The 17,242-nt window shown below is 45.2% G+C and overlaps 1 protein-coding gene across 4 annotated transcripts in view; it reads left to right on the top strand.

The window, feature by feature from the left end:
• Window positions 1-5,672, top strand: part of DGKG (diacylglycerol kinase gamma) — a 149,228-nt gene extending 143,556 nt beyond the window's left edge. For all 4 annotated transcript variants that reach the window (XM_060100106.1, XM_060100105.1, XM_060100104.1 and 1 more), the window contains 2 exons: window positions 1,024-1,084; window positions 5,574-5,672. In XM_060100106.1, the coding sequence (XP_059956089.1) occupies window positions 1,024-1,084; window positions 5,574-5,672 (160 nt within the window). The remainder of the gene's footprint in view (window positions 1-1,023; window positions 1,085-5,573) is intronic.
• The last annotated feature ends 11,570 nt before the right edge of the window (window positions 5,673-17,242 follow it).

The following is a 17,242-nucleotide window of genomic DNA, read 5'->3' as shown; positions in this document are numbered from 1 at the left end:
AAAACCAAAATGCCACTCTCTCCTCTTATTTGTTTTATTATTAGGTTTTTTGGTCCTTGTTATTAAATATCCTCAGTCAGTCGGAGAATCATCTACATCAAAACACAGCCTGAAAAAAAAAAAAGAAAAGAAAAAGAAACGCAGCCTGCCTCCCTCATTTTATAATTTCAGAAACAGGGCAGATGCCAAACCCAGGTGAGGGCTTTCTGACCAGTGGGTGGCAACTGTTCCTTGCTCGCCCAGACCAGAGGCCTCTGAAAGGACCTGCCTTTTCTCCCTCATCTCTCTCCTTTAATAATCTATATGGCAAAGAAGCCTTGACCCAAGCAAGAAAGCAACGCTTTCTCCTCTCTCCTCCGCCTACCCATGGGGATCACATTCCCAATGACCCCCTTTCCCAGCTAAGCCAGGTCCACAGTCCATGCAACCGCAGTGTCTACTGTTGTTCAGGAGATAAAAGAGGGGATGCTTTAGGACTGGGGGCAAGGCAAGACACACTCAGACCTGAGCTGTACCTCGTTTAAGTGGGAGACGTTACCTCACTGACATGATGCAACTGCTCACTCAACATTGAAACCAGGCCTTTCCCCGTTTCATAACCTTTCCCATTTCATAGTGGCGTTTTGGCACCATGGACAGGCCCTCTGGCTGATCGTTTGACTAAGGGTCCACTCAGCTGTGGTGCTGCCGTACTTGTTGGCCGCTGTTTTCCAGACTCCTGTGGACTTCATTGCTCACCCAGGACCATGTTTCTCAAAGTAGGGTCTGGGGGTTAAAGCAACAGAATCATCCATAGTGCTTATTAAAACACAGACCTCTGGGCCTGGCCCACACCTGTCAAGTCAGGACCCCTGACGTGGGCTCAGAAATCTGTTTTCAGCAAGCCCCACCGCCCCCAGGAGAGTCTTCAGAACCACTCCTAGGTGGGCAGGGCAGGTCTTCCCACTTTGTTTCCCTGGTGGGGGCAACCCTCATCCTTAGACTCCAAGAAGCTCACTGTGCTTTCTGTTCTCGGGGCTCCAGGACGAACAAGCTGCTGCCAATGCAAGTGGACGGAGAGCCCTGGATGCAGCCACCTTGCACGGTAAGTTTTGCCAGTCTTTGAGATGAGGGTGAGAAGCTTTATTTTGGGCCCCTTTGGGGCACTGACTTAATATGAAACTCTGAATCTCAGAGTTACAGGAGCTTTGGGAGATCATCTAGTGCAGCTTCTCTTCCACTTTATTCATCCATCCATTCATTTACCTGCCAAGCTTTTATTGAATATGTGCTATGTGCCAGACACTGGGAGACACCAGTTCCAAAACCAAAGGAGACATAGACCCGTCTTCAAAGAGCTTATGATTCTAGATGGTGAATTCTGAGGCTTCATCTACAGATGTATATTCTGAGAAAAATACATACATAAAAAATTGACAGAGCTTCCCTGGTGGTGCAGTGGTTGAGAGTCCGCCTGCCGATGCAGGGGACACGGGTTTGTGCCCCGGTCCGGGAGGATCCCACATGCCGCAGAGCGGCTGGGCCCGTGAGCCATGGCCGCTGAGCCTGCGCGTCCGGAGCCTGTGCTCTGCAACGGGAGAGGCCACAAGAGTGAGAGGCCTGCATAACGCAAAGAAAAAAAAAAAAAAAACTGTCATTATTTGCAGATAATATAATTGTGTACATAGAAAGCTAATAAAATCAACTGAAAACCTCATAGGTTAAATTATTTCAGTGAAGCTGTACAGAAAGATAGACAAAAGTTAATAGCTTTTGTACATACCAGCAATAACCAATCAGAGGAATATAACAGAAAAAAGTTTAAGTATTATAATGGCAACAGACAAAAACAAAATACCAAACTGAATTGTGAAAAATAGATGAAGAAGACTTCAAGATTTAAGTAATATTTTTTAAAAGACTTGAATTTAGAAACATCCTATGTTTCTAAATAGGGACCCCCAGACAAAATTCTAATGCAATTTTTTTAACTTGACAAAACAATGCAATAGCTAAGGCATTTTATAGAAGAGCTGTGAAGAAGGACTTCCCATAAGATATTAAAATAGTTATAAAGCCACAGCAATTGACGCAATATTGGATAGCTAAATCAGTAGTACAGAAGAGAGCCCTAAGAAACCCTAGTATACATAAAAACTAATGAAGGAGAGAAGAAAGATCATAAACTAATTTGAAAGTAATGGACTGTTTAACATATGGTATCCAAGAAATTGCCTGTTTGGGAAAGTGACATTATGTGGTCGGCCGTCCACCTCCATGGGCTTCGCATCCTTGGGTTCAACCAACCTTGAATAGAAAATATTCAGGAAAAAAAATTCCAGAAAGTTCCAAAAAGCAAAACTAGAATTTGCTGTATGCTGGCAACTATTTACATAGCATTTACATTATATTTACAACTATTTACATAGCATTTACGCTGCATTAGGTATTACAAGTAATCTAGAAATGATTAAAGTATACGGGTTGTGCATAGGTTATATGCAAATACTATACCATCTTACACAAGAGACTTGTATAAAACCAGCATCCGTGGATTTTGGTATCGCCAGGGGTCCTGGAACCAATTCCCTATGGATACCAAGGGATAACTGTATAGTAACCTCACACCTCAAAGTATACTCCAAAAACAAAACCAAAAAATCTCCAATTCCATTAAAGAATTAAATGTTACTTACCTAGGGAAGGGGAAAATGGGTGACTATTATTACATAATGAACAAGGACTTTCTAAGGAAAATGTGACATGTTTAACTGTTAACAAATTTTCTCTGTAATAAAACAGAAAACTAAGAGCATGGGGCTGCTGTCCCTAGTGCTTGCCAGATGTTGTAAATGTGATGAAGGGTTTTTAAGACAATCATACAGACTTTAGTTAATTGCCTGACCAGAGAAGTTTGGGTTCTAACTACAGAAATGTGGGCTGCTCTCTTTCCATTAGGGGTTGAAAAGGCAGATTTAACCACATCCAACTACTTCCTAAAATGGGATCTTACCTATTTAACCCACTAGCCCCTCCTAATTTGGGGATGAGGGAGTAAGATACTGACATTTCTTTGACTCGAGATGAGGACATGACCTCATACTTCTTGCCCCCAGTGTATGTACATACAGTGGACTCCCAGTTATCTGTAGAACTAGAATCCACAAACCACATCAAAGCCTCACGTTACCCAGCATCTCCAAACTCCTGCCCCATCAAGACCTTTGTCAAAACTGCTGAAAACCCAAATGAAAGGGATTTGAGTTTCACCTCCTCCCCTTTGCTCTGGAGGTGCTAACAAGCAAATCAACTGGTCAGCTAGAGGGAGAAAAAGGAGAAGCAAGGATCTTCCACGGTCTAAACACATGGGCTCCATCCGTGGGAAATGTAAGCGGTGCTACAGCTGCCACTCTCTGTCCCAAGCACGGCCAGCTCCACTGCCAGAACATTCCCCCCATTCTTCTCGGCTGTGCTAACCAGTCAGTACTTCCATAGCAGGTACAGGCTCTGCGCTGGCTCAGGGAATACCAAGGTGAATAAGATGAATGTCTTCTTCCCCTCGGGGCTCCTGTGCTCCCGGAGTGGGACAAGGCTTACCACAGGAAATGTGCCACAAATCACTACCATCAGAGGGGGCTAAATTGCACACCACAGATAAGTGCCTCACTTCCCTGAATTCTGAGATCAAGACAATGCCCATAATAAGGCACGTAACACAAAACGATACTTGATGTGTTGTCGGTGTGCTCCCCTGGTGACTACCACAAAACAGAGAGACTTACTCCCCTCCTACATTTCCAGGCTGATGGAAACCAACCTAACAGTCGTTTTCAGCTTCCTTCCCCCAGGTTATGTTCATTTCCCACAATGACTTTTGTTGCCATCTTTTTCTTTCTATATCCTGGGGCCTTATAAATTTAAACCTGGCTTGCAGTAGAACCCTCTTAGCCAGACTCTTCCCAACTCCAGCTCATCTTGACAACAGCTATTGAATAATTCCCTTCAAACTCTTTTCTGCATGTTATCCTCCCACTTACAAAGTTATCATGGTTCCCCACTACCTCATATTAAACCCAATCTCTGCTGCCTCCTTCCCTTTAAAGCCCTATACCAACTGCCCCACCTGTATCCCTGACCTCGTTTCTTATCCTTTGGTCCACAGTCAACCAGCTGGTATGTAGCCCCTCAACCTAGCGCCTTCCCTTTCTCTTTCACCAACACATTTTCTTCCCTTCCTTTCAGATCTTAAAATTCTTCCTCAATTGCTCCATTCAGGTTCTTCTCATTCCTTACCTAACTTCTTTTTGACAACACTTGGCTTATCCTACATTTAAACTTGTTGATGGGTCTCTCTCTTCAAGAGTTCCTCTGTTGTTCTCTAGGGTCACACTGTCATTTCAATAGGTGATAAAACTCATGAGAATGGGTTCATAGATTGTGTTTCTTTTGACAAGCATCTTTCTCCTCCTCCAGTGTAAGATAAGTTATTTAACTGGTGCATTCCATTTTACAGTTTACATTGGGCTTTCATTGACAGATTGTCATTTGATCTTCACAACAATTTTGTGAGAAAAATAGAATAAATTCTACTATCCTCATTTTACATTTCCGCAAGCACTGCTTCTGAAGGCTAAATGATTTGTCCAAAGGTTCACAGCAAAGAAGGGGGAGTCCTAGGACCCAAACCCAGGTCTTTGAATCCTAAGTGCCTCTTGTTCCCACATCATCTTCCTACTTGATAAATGTTGCTGGACTGACAATGCAGATTATCAATGCATCAGTGTCACCAGGCCACATTCAAATAGGGAGTAAGCATTTTGAAGCCATACCCTAAGGGTAAGGTTGGGAAGAAAGACAAAAAAATGAGAATTCACCAGTGTCTTTCACTCCCAATTGACTTAAAGTTTGCAGGAGAAGACACTCATTAAACCTAAAATTCAAACAAAAAGAAAAGCTTTTAAAAGAAACTTGGGTCTCCCCTAGAAGACTAAGAAAAGAGGAAACGCCTAAGAGACTCCCTTGGAAACTTTCCACATGAGTAGCGCTTGGGTCAGAGGTCAGACTGAAGCCTCTAGCTCAGTTTGGAGTTACTGGTTGACATCTCTGCACTGCCCAGGCAGGAATGGCCAGGAGCAGTGGAGGCGGGGAATCCAAAGAACTAGGCTCTAGCTGTTCCGGCTCTCTCTGTGCGACCTTAGGCTAATCCAAGGCTCAAGAGAGCCTTGAGATCTCCATTCCTTTATCTATCCTGCAGAGGGGTTGAATGAGATGGTCCCTGAGGTCTCCGGCTGTGACATTCTGAGAGACTATGAATAGCAAGGACATGAGACAGGTGATCAGCTCAGCTGATCGCCACGTGGGAAGCTCACACCTGTCTCTCCCCAGCGTTTCCGCCCCTTGCTTCCAGCAGTGCTAAACGCCAGGCCCAGTCAGGGTCCAGTTGCCAATTTTGAAGCTGTTCAAGGACAGTCGTCCTTCTGCATGGGGCTCCTTCCAGCCCGAAGCTGGCCTCCCTTCCTGTCTCTGCAGATCACTCTTCCATAGGCTCTTGGGATTTGCAGGCCACTAATTCATTTCTGCCTCTTTGCTTTTAGATTAAAATTACTCACAAGAACCAAGCGCCTATGATGATGGGACCCCCCCAGAAGAGCAGCTTCTTTTCTCTGAGGAGGAAGAGCCGTTCAAAAGACTAGACACTATGCCCAATGCCAGTTCAACCAACAGAGAAGACAAGAAACTGAAGCACACACATACACACATACACACCACACACACATGCACACACACACACACACACACACACACACTCTTCTCCAACCAGTGGAAGCCAAGCCACCCTTCAGGAAGAAGGCTTCACCCTGACATCCATTCTATTTCAACCATGGACACACTCCAACAGAGCCAGTGCCGGCAGGACATTGTGAATGGACTTAGGGCCCTCCAGGGTGCAGCTGGCTCATGCAGCAACTTCCACTTTCCCAGAAGACCTTGAGCGGGACTTTCTGAGACTGAAGGAGAACCACCCCCCTTTCTTTCCACCACCCCTGCAAGTTTCCTCGCCGCTCGCAAGGAGCAGGCTGCAGGTTTCCTGTCTAAGGGGAGATCAGATGTGGCCAAGGGAAAGAGCCTGCGTTCCAGGGGACGCTCACAAAGGTCCCTCTGTGAGGAGACAAAAACACCTCCAACTCTCAGATCGCAGCCCTTGGCAGGACTCAGCATACGCACGCTGGTTTCTTGGTTGTCCTTCGAGTGACAGCTTCTCCCGGAACTTGCTGAGGAGGCAGAAAGGCTGTGGAAAGCTGTGTTTCCCTTCTTGGTTCTGCGCACTCTCAGTGGGCACTAGTGATTTTCCTGAAGCCTTCTGGTGGCTGTGTGTTTGTTTAGAGCCGGCTCCAAGAGCCCCCAGAGCTGCCTACATAGCACACCTTAGATGTGGTATTTATTTTCTTAGTTCTGTGAACACCTGGGAGGGAAAGCAGAGAAACTGAGATTTATTTTTCAAATTGGTGTCATAATATTGTGTAAAAAGGGAAGAAAAAAAAAACCACCCCCAGCTTCTTTCTTTTTCAAGCCACAGCGCGTTTCCTGTTTGAGTTCCAAGCCCTGGTGGCAGACTATTCCTGAAGGCAAAGAAGATGGGAGGGAAGGGCCTTTTGCTAAGGAGACCAGGAGACAAGGAGTCAGGCAGTTCCCCCCTGCCTCTGCAACGACCACTCCCCGAGCACGACATGGAGGCCCTACTGAAGGTCTTAGGTGTGTGTACATATATGTAGCATATATATATTTATATATACAAATATTTATTTACTGGTGGATTTTTCTGGATTGAAAAAATATGCAGTACAAGAACAGAAAGTGGGAAAGAAGAAGAAGGCTCTGACTCCCCATTTCTGCCATTTCATTGTCAAGGCACATTGCCCCGTGGTGATCATGAGATTTAAGGGAAATTAAAGTATCTCCTTATCATAAAGAGACTGAGAATTTCTATTCTGGATCCTCAAAACAACATGAAAGCTATGTTGGGCAGGATTTACTCTCCCATTTGTCAGGTAAGGAAACTGAGTCTCGGAAAAGTTAAGAGACTTGTCCATGGTATCTTGGCTAATGTGGTTTGGGACTAGGTACCACTAAGAAGATATGTAACAGGGAAAAGAACCAACACATCTTGGAAAAGGGTCATTTCTGGTCACTGAGAAGCGATTCCATTTGGATCCAGGTTGCCAGGGAGGAATGAACGTGTGACACACGTGTGGACGGGACAAGCCCACATGAGAGAATGAGGCCTCCCAATACTTCCCAGAGACTCTCTCTGGCCTGACCTGGTGAGACGTTGGTCCAGGGTTGAAGGCAGTGGACAGATCTTCAAATTAAACTCTCCACATGTCCTCTCATCATGGTCATCATAGTCTCTTAATCTAGAAATGCCTCTGGCTGCCCGGATGACCTCAGTGGAGAGGCAGAAGGAGGACAGAGGCACCTCAGCAAGGAGCTGCCAGCCAGGGCCCAGAGGGGCCTCAGCAGAGTTCAGCGGGCTTCATTCAGCTGGCAACAGCATCACCGCCTTCCCCGAGGGCAAGTCTGTGGAGAGCTTTGTTGGTAGAAAGAAACATTCACCTCAGCACCTTTGCTCCTTCAGCCTCCATCCCCTCTGAGATTTCCGAAAAGGAAACCTGGACCCACTCGACGTCACTCCACTGAGCTCCCTCTGATCTCCTAACACTGGGGCAGGAACTTTGCGCAAGGAAGGGAAAATTAAGATTGTGTGTACAAACTGATCCTAACTCTGAAAGAAGCAGTCATCTAGGACTGTCTAAGACAGAGATCTAGAACCATCCTGTTCAACCTAACAGTGCAGACCGCTGGGCAAGGGGAAAGCAGGCCACCTGAAGAATGTCCTGAATGATGGGCTCCTTGGGGATGGGACTAACAAGCTCAGAATGACAACAGGTACTATCTTGGAAGCCACTTGATTCTGAAATGAAGGCAGGTTCAATTTGGGGTCACTGATTCTAAGACATTTGCAGAAATTCTTGCATGTTTCAGCCTCAACCCCCCAAGATTGAGGCTGTTGAGACATGGCACTATCAACAGGTGAAAGTGATTTCTTAGAGACTCACAAGTCAGAGACTGGCCCCTGCCTGCCCACTGTGGTGCACAGGACTGGCAATGTTGCTTGAGAGACATGTCCCATGTCCTCCTTAAAGCCACAAAGTATAGCAAACATCGGTGGAATTGTACTTTCAATTTTGTAACCTCAGTAAGTCTGATGGTGTTGTTTAATCTGACTTTGCAACTCATCCCTTAACTACTGGGACTGTGGTTTCTCACTGTGGAGTACCTCATCACAGTGCTCCTCACAGCAACCCCTGAGGTTGACAGAGAAGATATTATTAGCCCCATCTAAATAATGAGGAAAGCAAGGCTTACTATAATTTAGTGACTTCTCAAAGTTAGGCAGTAAGAGGAGAATCCTCCCTTATTCCTCATCGCATTCTGATTCTGGCCATGCCCCAGACATGTTCTCACCTGCCCCCACAGTTCTACCCCTCTAGCAGTAAAAAGAATGAAACAGGAAGTCTTCAATACATTATGTTGTCCCTGGACTAATGGGCTAGGCGTTGCATCTCATTATGACTTGGTCTTTGTAGGTTTCCTCCAGTGAGTTGAGAATGGAGACAGACTTAGTAGAATGATTATATTTCAGGTCAGAGACCAGCTCCTCTCAAGAGTTCTTTCCACAGATGGAAAAGATATGTTAAAATTGCCAAATAAATTAGGAAATACTTGGCAGAATCTGGAAGAACCTCCAGACTGGCGTTACATAACATGCATATACATTATACATATGGACATTATATAAGGTGACATAGTACTTAATGTGCTGTATATATTATGTAAATTACATATTTGTGAGTAATCATGATAAATATAGAGACCCACTAATCACTTTTTTACACATACCCAGTGACAGATTAGGAAGTTACTTTGCCAGAGAGTCTTAAAACTTACTCTCTCCTGCTGCTTTGGTTCCAACTCCTGCCAAAAATAATTGCATCAACTTTTCCCATCTCTAGCCCCCTCTCCTCTTAGCCAAAACCCTCAGTCTTAGCTAGGCTGTACCTTCCGTGGAACACTACCATGATTGAGATCCATAAAAGTAGATTCTGGGGATGGGGAGGATCTAGACTCCCAGATTCCCTGTGTCACCGACCTACACCCCAAGGCTCCCAGGCAGATGGATGTCTAATGCTGATATTAAAGGGAGAGAGAAGGGGAGAGAGGAAGTGTCTACCAACCCTCCAAGGAAGGAAACTTCAGTGTTCCTTGGCCACCAGTCCCAGGATCTGACCATAATCAAATCAGGAAGTTATTTCAAAAGTCTAGTTTAAGTTTCTGCAGCATATCTGAAACCATAATTTCCTAAAATGTGTTTCACACAATACCAGTATCCATAAAATGCTCCATGAACAAAAGCGTTCTGTGGTCAAGTACTAGATCCCCTTCTAGAAGAAATGGTGGGCTTTGATTTGTCTGTTGACGTCCATAGATTAGAAACACTGCCTTAAGCCCACCATTTCTTCTTTTTTTTCTCCATGGAGATGGAAACATGGAAGTAACCATCCTCTGCAATAATATTCCATAAAGTACTTTTCTAGGACAAGGAACTTCTCAAGACACTCTTTCTAGTTTCTTCTGTGATTGCTTAACTACTTTTATTGTTCCCCTCTACGTGTCTTCAAGCAAGAATCAAGGATCTGGCCTCTTTGCTTCCTGAGTGGAGAAGGGATTGGGGAAAATTTAAGGGGAAAACAGGATAGCTGCCAGGGGTCAGATTTCATCTGTGTAGCTCTAGAGGACAGAACCAGGTCTAAAGAACACAGTTGTGGAAAGGATCGATGTTTATTCAATTTAATGACCGCTCTTGAAGCTAGCTGGCTGAATATGGAAAGAGCTGACTTGTGAGGGAATGAACAGCCACCTGCTCTTATAGGAAGAGCCTTGACCTAGTTGAGGAGGAAAAAGCGGTGATTGATCTACCTTGTTTAAAAGCTGTTAAAACTATTTTTGTAGGCATCAGTGTTAAATCAATAGGTCTAGTACTTCCTTTTGAGCAGCAAACCTCAGTGTCCATTGTTTTCTGAAAGAGTGAAAGATGACTCCCAGAGAGATTTCTGGATCAGAAAATAATATTCATAAAGTACTTTTCTAAAGTACTTTTCTCCTTGTTCTAGAAAAGTACTTTCTGGTCTAACTGGTACTGACCAGTTAGACCACACTTGTACATGGCAGGATTGACCAGAATCATTGGCGCCCTCAAGGGCAGCTAGTGGTGGTGGTGATCTTTCCTTGGCAGCTCTGAAAGTTAAAGGAACGAGTTACAGTGTTAAGCCCAAAAGAGATTTTGCATTTCTGTTGGTGTTCATATTAGCAGTTTGGAACTGTTCTCCTAGTCACGAGTACCAGACCTGCATCCGACTTGCAATAAATAGCAAGGAAAAAGAAACTATCCTACATCTCAAATGCCAGTCAAGTTTTGCATAAAACAGGGGAACAGAATTATGTAGAATTTCACATGGGGCCATCATTTTTAGCTCACCTTAATGTTCCACCATACTCAAGTACATATTTTAAATTTCTACTATAGAAAGAAAACAGGAAAGGGAATTCTCATTTATGGCTTGCTGAGTACAGGGCACTGTGTCAAGGCCTTTTCATGTGCTATCCCATTTAATCCTCATAATCTGGGCATTTTGCTTATTTCACAGAAAAAGGAGTTAGTGCATAGAAAGGTGAAGCACCTTGTCCAAGGTCAAACAGATAGCAAGTAGTAGAGCAAAGACTTGACATGGGTCTGTCTTACATCAACAATTATGCTTTTTCTACTATATTCTAATGCCTTTAACCTTCTTATCTCACTATTTCCAACCCTACCATCATCCTGGGTGAGATTACACAGCAGTGAAAAATTGATGTCCTACCTGGTCAACCTCTGTATGGCCATCTACTCATGTTCCTACCAAAGAACTTCCAGTGCTTGCTCATATGGAAACTCAACAGCCTCCATGGGCAGCTAGAACCCAAAACTTCACCCTTGCAATCAGACTGGCAGCCATCCCTTAATCCTCAATGTTTCACATTCTAGCTGAATGAGAATCATTTCCCAAGGCCCACCTAATAGATTTTTCTATTCAACTCTGTGAGTGGGAGAGCAGCAAGCAGCCTTCTCAGACCTAAATGCCATGGTCAGCAGTGACTGGCCTGCACAGGGAAGGAGAGCTAGGGTTGTGGAAGGGAGCCTCCAGCAAGAAGGCTCTGCATGTGATCCTCATTAGTGATAGACGTGGGCTGGGCCATCTGTGTTCCACAGGAGAACAGAATGGCAGGCTGCCTTTCAGATGCCAAGAGATGCTATCTAATGGCAAGATCCAGAGAGCTCAAAAAGCAGAGAGGCATCTTTCCTCCTGAGCATCTCTGTGGGAAACCAGGGACACAAAACCATGGGGTTTTGGAAACTAGCTGCTTAACTTGCAGGGCATTTCACCCTTGCTACCACTTCATTCTTCATGTTCATGTGGAAGCCAACAAGCAGAGCCCTGCAGCCTTACCTGCTAACTAAACTCCCTGAGATGGATCCCAAGCTGAACCTACGTTATCTTGGAATCTGTAGACGCAATGGCAGGTGCATTATAGCAAGGCACCAGGGTTTGCGATTAAGCCTCCAAGTCTCCCAGGGGTCAGGAAACACTACAGGTAGAAGAGACCATTTAATTGGATGCTCAATAAAGATTCTAGAGGAATAATCAAAAAACTTGGAGTACTCGTCTAAATGGGTCAAATTAGAAAATGCAATTTGGAAGCAAAGAGGATAGCATCTAACCCAGTATCAAGCATGTAGCAGGTAATGAGTAAATACTTGTTGAATGAATGAATAGCTAAAATAGGTATCTGTCCTTCTACCCTGGAATGGGTAGGGGAAAGCGGGTAGAAGGGATTAAAGCTTTTTAACTAACAACCCAGAAACTTGAAACCACAGGATGTAGAGGGAGCTCATGAGGGCCTTTAACTACTCAGACATCTGTTGAGTGATGGATACAGCTAAATATGGATCATCAAAGGGCTTTCTAGGTCACATGGAGGGCAGCTTCATGATTCAGAAAATATGAAATTCAACTTGGACAAAAAGACAGAAATATTTGCAGTCTTCTTCTGAGAGGTCAGGTCAGAACTGACAAAACAAAAAAAGACAGCACAGAAGTGGAATTACAACACAGTAAGAGATGAGCATAATAAGATACAGACTCATGAGATGAAAAGAGATAGAGAACTGGGTTTTCTAGCAGGTTTATTTGGGCAAGGGAGATGAGCCTGAACACTCAGTCCAAAAACGGAAGAAAGGACTGAGATATCCTGTTTTCTTAAAAACGCTTAACGTTGAGTTCATGGTGAAATGGAAATGTCCAGGCATTGATGAAATGGTTATTAAATAACAACTATCATTTATTGTCCAGTCCAAAGCCTGTTGCTTTTATGACCACTTTGAAACTTCACCAGAACCTTATGAAGTCAGAGTTATACGGTTCCCCATTGGACAAATGAGGAAATGGAGCAAATCTCATGGGGCAGATCTGGGATTCAGATCTGTCAGGATCTGCCTTTCAGAGCCCATGTTCATGCCGACAGTGCCCTGGCTGAGTCCGCTGAGCTTCAAGCACGGTGACAAGGATTTACTACACCCAAACGTCGCCCCACCTCACCCCTGTGCATGATTACTTCCTTCTCAAAATGAAATCCAAGTCCCTCCCTTCCCCCTTCCACAGAGCTGGAGTGGGAAATGGCATTAGCTTGGGCGCAGTGGCACAGCGGCCAGGCGGCAGCAAGTCTATATACACCTCGCCCACCTCCCTTCTTAGGCCCTCTCTCCCAGGCACAGTGGGGCCGCCTCCTAAGACACCGATCAGAGAACAGAGCACCAACGTGAACACCTTGGTGTTCAGCCAGATCAGGGTATTCACAGAATATTAAAGATCGTATTAAAGGGCACACAGAGACCACATCAAAGGTCAAGTGAAGTGAGGTCGGGCAGTCAAACATCAGAATTTAGTACCTGATATCTAAAGGTGGGATGGAGACTTGAAGTGTCCTTTTAAAAATGTGTTGGGTGAATCATAATTTGGAGTAAAAAGACTGCTTCTAGAATGATGCAAAAAAACTTTTTCCCTTCCAAAAAAAATTATTTTTAAAATGGAATCTTCACAAGAATTACAAGTGAGGGGCAATAAAAATGGTAATTTCTTTTTATGTTAGATAATACCAAAAAAAAAGAATTTATAAATGTCACAATATAAGTGGCAATCCAGAGAAAGATTCCAGAAAGTCTACTGTGGAGGGACTAAACAACAGTACTTTCAAAGTAATTAATGAACTTTATTTTTCTTGTCCTTTTCTTTAAAGAAAAAAAAAAAACTGGTACCAAGTGGTTACCAGAAAATGGCATGATCTTCAAGAAAAGAAAAATTTTCCTGGTGAATATTTCCTCTCTCCCCAACATCCTTGAGGTGAAAAGATTGAGAACTTTTGGTTGGTTGGTTGGCTTTTAACTTAGAGAACCATCCATGCATGGAAGGTGTTAATGATAGAGGATGTCATTGAATTGCTGTGTGGGGTTTGCTGTCATCACACTGTGCTACCACCAGGCATTAAGGTAATGATCATAAACTTACGAGGACTAAGCAATTCCCACTCCCATCCACCCCGTCAGCCTCCTGGAGCTCCCACCCCCAGTTACATATACTTCCTGGAATTAGACCATCTGGGAATAATTTCTATTATGACAATTTTCAAACATACAGAAAAGTAGAGCCATAAGTATAATGAGAACCCATAGACCCATCACTTAGATTCAACAGTTGTTATCGTTTTGCCATATTTGCTTCATCTTTTTTTCTACTGGAATACTTTAAATTATAGATGTCATGACACCTCACAAAAAAATATTACATATACATCATTACGGGGGATCCCTTCTTAAGTGTGAAACGTTGTGTGTATCATCCATGTTGCTGAAGGAAGATTTCAGGGTGTTGTGCATCTGAGCTCAGTCATTTCTCAACTGACTGAATGCAGTTGTCACAAGTAGATGTTAACCAGGACACTGCTGTCACTGACAGGAGAAAGTTTTGGGTGGAACCCAAGGAAGACCTTAGCTGTATTCAAAACATTCCTGATTGATCTGGAAAGAGGAAGGTAAACAGCACGTTAGCTAAATTCTCAAAAGACACTAAATCGGGGAGTGTTATAAGCACTGATGATGCCAGAGAGAAAACACAAAGCACTTGGAGGAATTAGTTAGAAATGTACCTGAAGGATGCGTGTTCTTATTTTTGAAATAAATATTGTTTAAAACAGTAAGAGTTACAGGAAGACTAGGCATAGTACTAGTTGGGACAAATAAAACAGTAACATCATATCTGCAGGTTCGTTTAAAAACCATATAAAAACCAGTTCTGGTTATTGCCCCCGCCACGTGAAGATGAGGAAGCTAGACTGGGGGAGGGGACAGCTGCTGAGGTGTACAGACAGGCCCTCCCCCTCCACTGGGGCAACTGAACTGGAGCTGTGTCAAGCCCCAAGAGACCATCTGGGAGGCCCACTTAGCAGGGCGAGCTATCATTTTCAATGGGCCAAGTGTAAGGGGAGCAGGGAACGTTCCACGTGCTCTGTGCTCGGCTGCTGGGGTCAGGGCAGGCTGACTGCAGACGTTCTGGACAAGATAGTGGGCAAGGTGGTTGGTTGGCTTGCTTTCAAAAGTGACTCTGCCCAACCAAAGGAAGGATGGTAAAATGAAAGACAGCAGGTTTCAGAATATTGAGCCCATCTCAGTCAATGACTGAAATGAGTTATTATTTAAGAACAGCCTAGGTGGCAGCAACAACTGGAAAGCAAGGCCTGGTATTCACCCAAGGCCTGATTCCCAGCCTGTGGCTGGTGGACCTAACTGAGCACCCATCCGACTTCCCACACGTCAGGAAGAAACGCTCTCTCATCTCTGCCCCCAGTGCACTGCTGCAGACCTCTGACTCATTAAACACCCCAGCCCACCACGCCGTCTCCCAACACCACGGGGCTCATAAGACCAAGTACCACCTTCTCCTTTCCTGACACTGCTGCCGTGAGGAGTGAGCGTCGGTGTTGACTAAGACGGGAATGAAGATTGTTTTCATCCTCCTGCCAGTGGGAACATGTTTTCTTCCCAGAGCACCCACTCTTCGGAAGAACACAGTGTCTTCTGAGCTCCCTCCTCCAGCCTAACCCTCGGCACCCTGAAGCCCAGGACCCACTGATGGGCGTGAAGACACATGAGCTCCCTGGGGCTCGGAGAAGAGCTCTTGACAGGCCTTCCCGGAGACGACGGCGAGCCACGTCTGCACACCTCTGCTGCCTCCTCTGGGCAACACGACTGGCCTTTTCTCTGTCTGCTCGGAACCAGAGGCCTGTCTACACTGCTGTTCGTGAGTCATTTGGTAGCAGGGAAGAGAAAGCACGGGGTCCCCTCCTGTATCCCAGTGCTCAAAATGGGCATGGTCTCCTGAGGGGGAGTAACAGAGACAAAGTTCACTTGCACATGTTGAGCCCTCTTCCCGGTGGCGCTGCCCTTTCCTCGGCTCTTTTCCGTGATAAGCCCTTCCTGCTTGGGATCTCAACAGAGGAGCAAAGAGAGAAATAAAGCGGGATCGGAGGACAGAAGGCTTTTTTTTTTTTTAACATCTTTATTGGAGTATAACTGCTTTATACTGTATAACAGTTTCTGCTGTATAACAAAGTGAATCAGCTATACATATATCCCCATATCTCTTCCCTCTTGCGTCTCCCTCCCTCCCACCCTCCCTGTCCCACCCCTCTAGGCGGGCACAAAGCACCGAGCTGATCTCCCTGGACAGAAGCCTTCTTGATGACTCGAAGGACGCCAGCTCAAGTGTTCCTTCTGAGATGTTTGTGAGCAGGGTCTGGGGCAGAGGGAGAGAAAATAGATGGGAATTCCTGTTTTCCCCCAAAGGGATGAAGAGAAGGGGATTTATGGAAATCTGTCAGATGTCCCCAGAGGCAGGCCATCTGCAGGAAATTGCTCCTGCCTCCACGTGACTTGGGAAGAACTCCCATCCTTGCCCAGCCTCCATTTTCTTGAGGGAGGAGAGAAACTTTGGGGAACTGCACTCTGGAGACTCAGAGACACGTGAGGAGACAGAGAAAGCAAGGGAAGGCCGGGAGCCCAACCTCCAAATCCAGTGGATGTTTCACATGGCTCCCACGAGGAGGAGGGAAGATTTTAGGTCAGGGTTTGGTTCTTCTGTGGCCATCAAGGAAAGGAAAGGGACGGGGAGGGCCTCCGGCAGTAACGCACTCCACGCCGCTGCCTCAGTTACTCCAGGCCCGGTGAGCCGGAGGCAGGCTGGAGCCTCAGCCTGTCTCCCTCAGAGCTTCACAGGCCACGACCCAAGGGCAACTCCTCCCCACGCAGCCTCAGGCGGGGAAGAGCGCTCTCCTCCCTCTGCTCAGCTCTGCAGTGCTCCTCTCCTGGGCCGGCTCCCCTTCCTACCCCGACACCAGTTAGCAGCAGGGACTTGGGCAAGTCGAATTATATCTCAGGTTTTCCACCTGTAAAATGGGGCTAGAGAGGATGATTAATGCATCTATTCATGTATTCATCAATAAGGAGTTTGTGATTAAACAATGTCTATTTGCTAAGCAGGTAGGTACCTTAACCTCTTAACATGCTTCAGTTCAGTTCTCTTATTTTTCTCCACTTTTTCCCATCACATTCTGCTTTTCTCAATCTCCACCCACCCCCAGGGTCCGCTGCTTCTACTTTTTCTTCTTCCTTTTATCCTCATGATGTTTCTCTTCATTTTTCCCCCCGTGATTCTATTTTTAGAGTGTTTCTACATGAAATCGGCAGATCAGAGGGATCATAAGAGATATCTACCCACTTTGTTATCTCCAGGGAAGTCTGTGCTTAAAACATCAGAGGACATAGTCCAGAGCCCAGTCTCAGGATGCATTTCAGCATCTCACAGCTTCTCTCATCCTCAATGTCTCACTTACCCCCTGTAATGTCTCACTTACACTCCTTTTCCTCTTTACCTTTTGAGTCACATCTCAGCCGTAAAGCACCTTGTGGGGACAGAGCTGTTGCGACGTTTAACCCAAAATGACATAGTTCAACATCCTAGACCATAAGTATATTAGTTTCAGTGTAAAAACAACA

Source organism: Mesoplodon densirostris, chromosome 5 (assembly GCF_025265405.1).
Source record: "Mesoplodon densirostris isolate mMesDen1 chromosome 5, mMesDen1 primary haplotype, whole genome shotgun sequence".
Classification (NCBI taxonomy): domain Eukaryota; kingdom Metazoa; phylum Chordata; class Mammalia; order Artiodactyla; family Ziphiidae; genus Mesoplodon; species Mesoplodon densirostris.
This window is presented reverse-complemented; position numbering and strand designations above follow the sequence as displayed.